The following is a 935-nucleotide window of genomic DNA, read 5'->3' as shown; positions in this document are numbered from 1 at the left end:
CTTCGGGGGATCCCCCTGGAGCCCCCCAGCAGGACCAGAGGCACGGGGCTCGGTAAAGGACCCCCGCCGCTTCATTTTCAGCCTTTTTTCAGCGCTCGAATAATTTTTTAAATATTTTTAAATATTTTTTGAAAAGATGACGTCTGGGGAAATGAGGCTGGACGCCACCTTTGTGTCTCGACCAGAGAGTGGAATCGGCAGCACAACGGCAAATTAGATGAAAAAATAAAAGCGAAATAAATAAGCCCGGGGCCGAGCCCGGCTCTGCACCCCGTTCCCAACCACGGGGCTTCGCATTTTCCTCCGCTTTCCGTTTTCTTCCCTTTTTAAAAATTTGTTCTTAGGGGCTGGAAAACTGGGCACAGACCTCTTCTTCGATTACCCCCCCTCCTCTTTTGCCATGAATCGCCTGCGGGTTTCTAACGCAACATTTCCCCCCACTTTGTCACTCGTGACTTTCATTTTCTTTGATGCCGCTGCTTTTCCCATATTTAACCATTTTCCCCAACTGCGTTTTCCCCTCGTCTCCTTCAACCTTGCCCTGCAAAGCCTGGGGGTGAGGGAGGAGGGAGGGCGAGAGCAGCGGGACAAGCCTGGCTTTTGCCTCAATTAAATTATTCTTCAACGATCTCCCTCCTTCTTGCAGGTTTGCGAGGAGCAGAAGTGCGAAGAGGAAGTTTTCCCCTTGGCTATGAATTATTTGGACAGATTTTTGTCGTTTGAACCCCTCAAGAAAAGCCGATTGCAATTGCTCGGAGCTACCTGCATGTTTGTGGCTTCAAAAATGAAGGAAACTATTCCTCTGACCGCAGAAAAACTGTGCATTTATACAGATAACTCCATTAGACCCGACGAATTACTGGTAATTTCACGTTCAGTCACTTCAAGAATAAAAAAATCGAAACAAACATTAAAAAAAAAAAAAAAACCAAAAC

The 935-nt window shown here is 46.7% G+C and overlaps 1 protein-coding gene across 1 annotated transcript in view; it reads left to right on the top strand.

The window, feature by feature from the left end:
- CCND1 (cyclin D1) overlaps nucleotides 1-935 on the top strand; it is a 13,389-nt gene that overhangs the window by 1,594 nt on the left and 10,860 nt on the right. Inside the window, exon 2 of the mRNA XM_008632685.2 lies at nucleotides 647-862. Within this exon, the coding sequence (XP_008630907.1) occupies nucleotides 647-862 (216 nt within the window). The remainder of the gene's footprint in view (nucleotides 1-646; nucleotides 863-935) is intronic.

Source organism: Corvus brachyrhynchos, unplaced genomic scaffold, assembly GCF_000691975.1.
Source record: "Corvus brachyrhynchos isolate BGI_N302 unplaced genomic scaffold, ASM69197v1 scaffold315, whole genome shotgun sequence".
NCBI classification, from domain to species: Eukaryota; Metazoa; Chordata; class Aves; order Passeriformes; family Corvidae; genus Corvus; species Corvus brachyrhynchos.
This window is presented reverse-complemented; position numbering and strand designations above follow the sequence as displayed.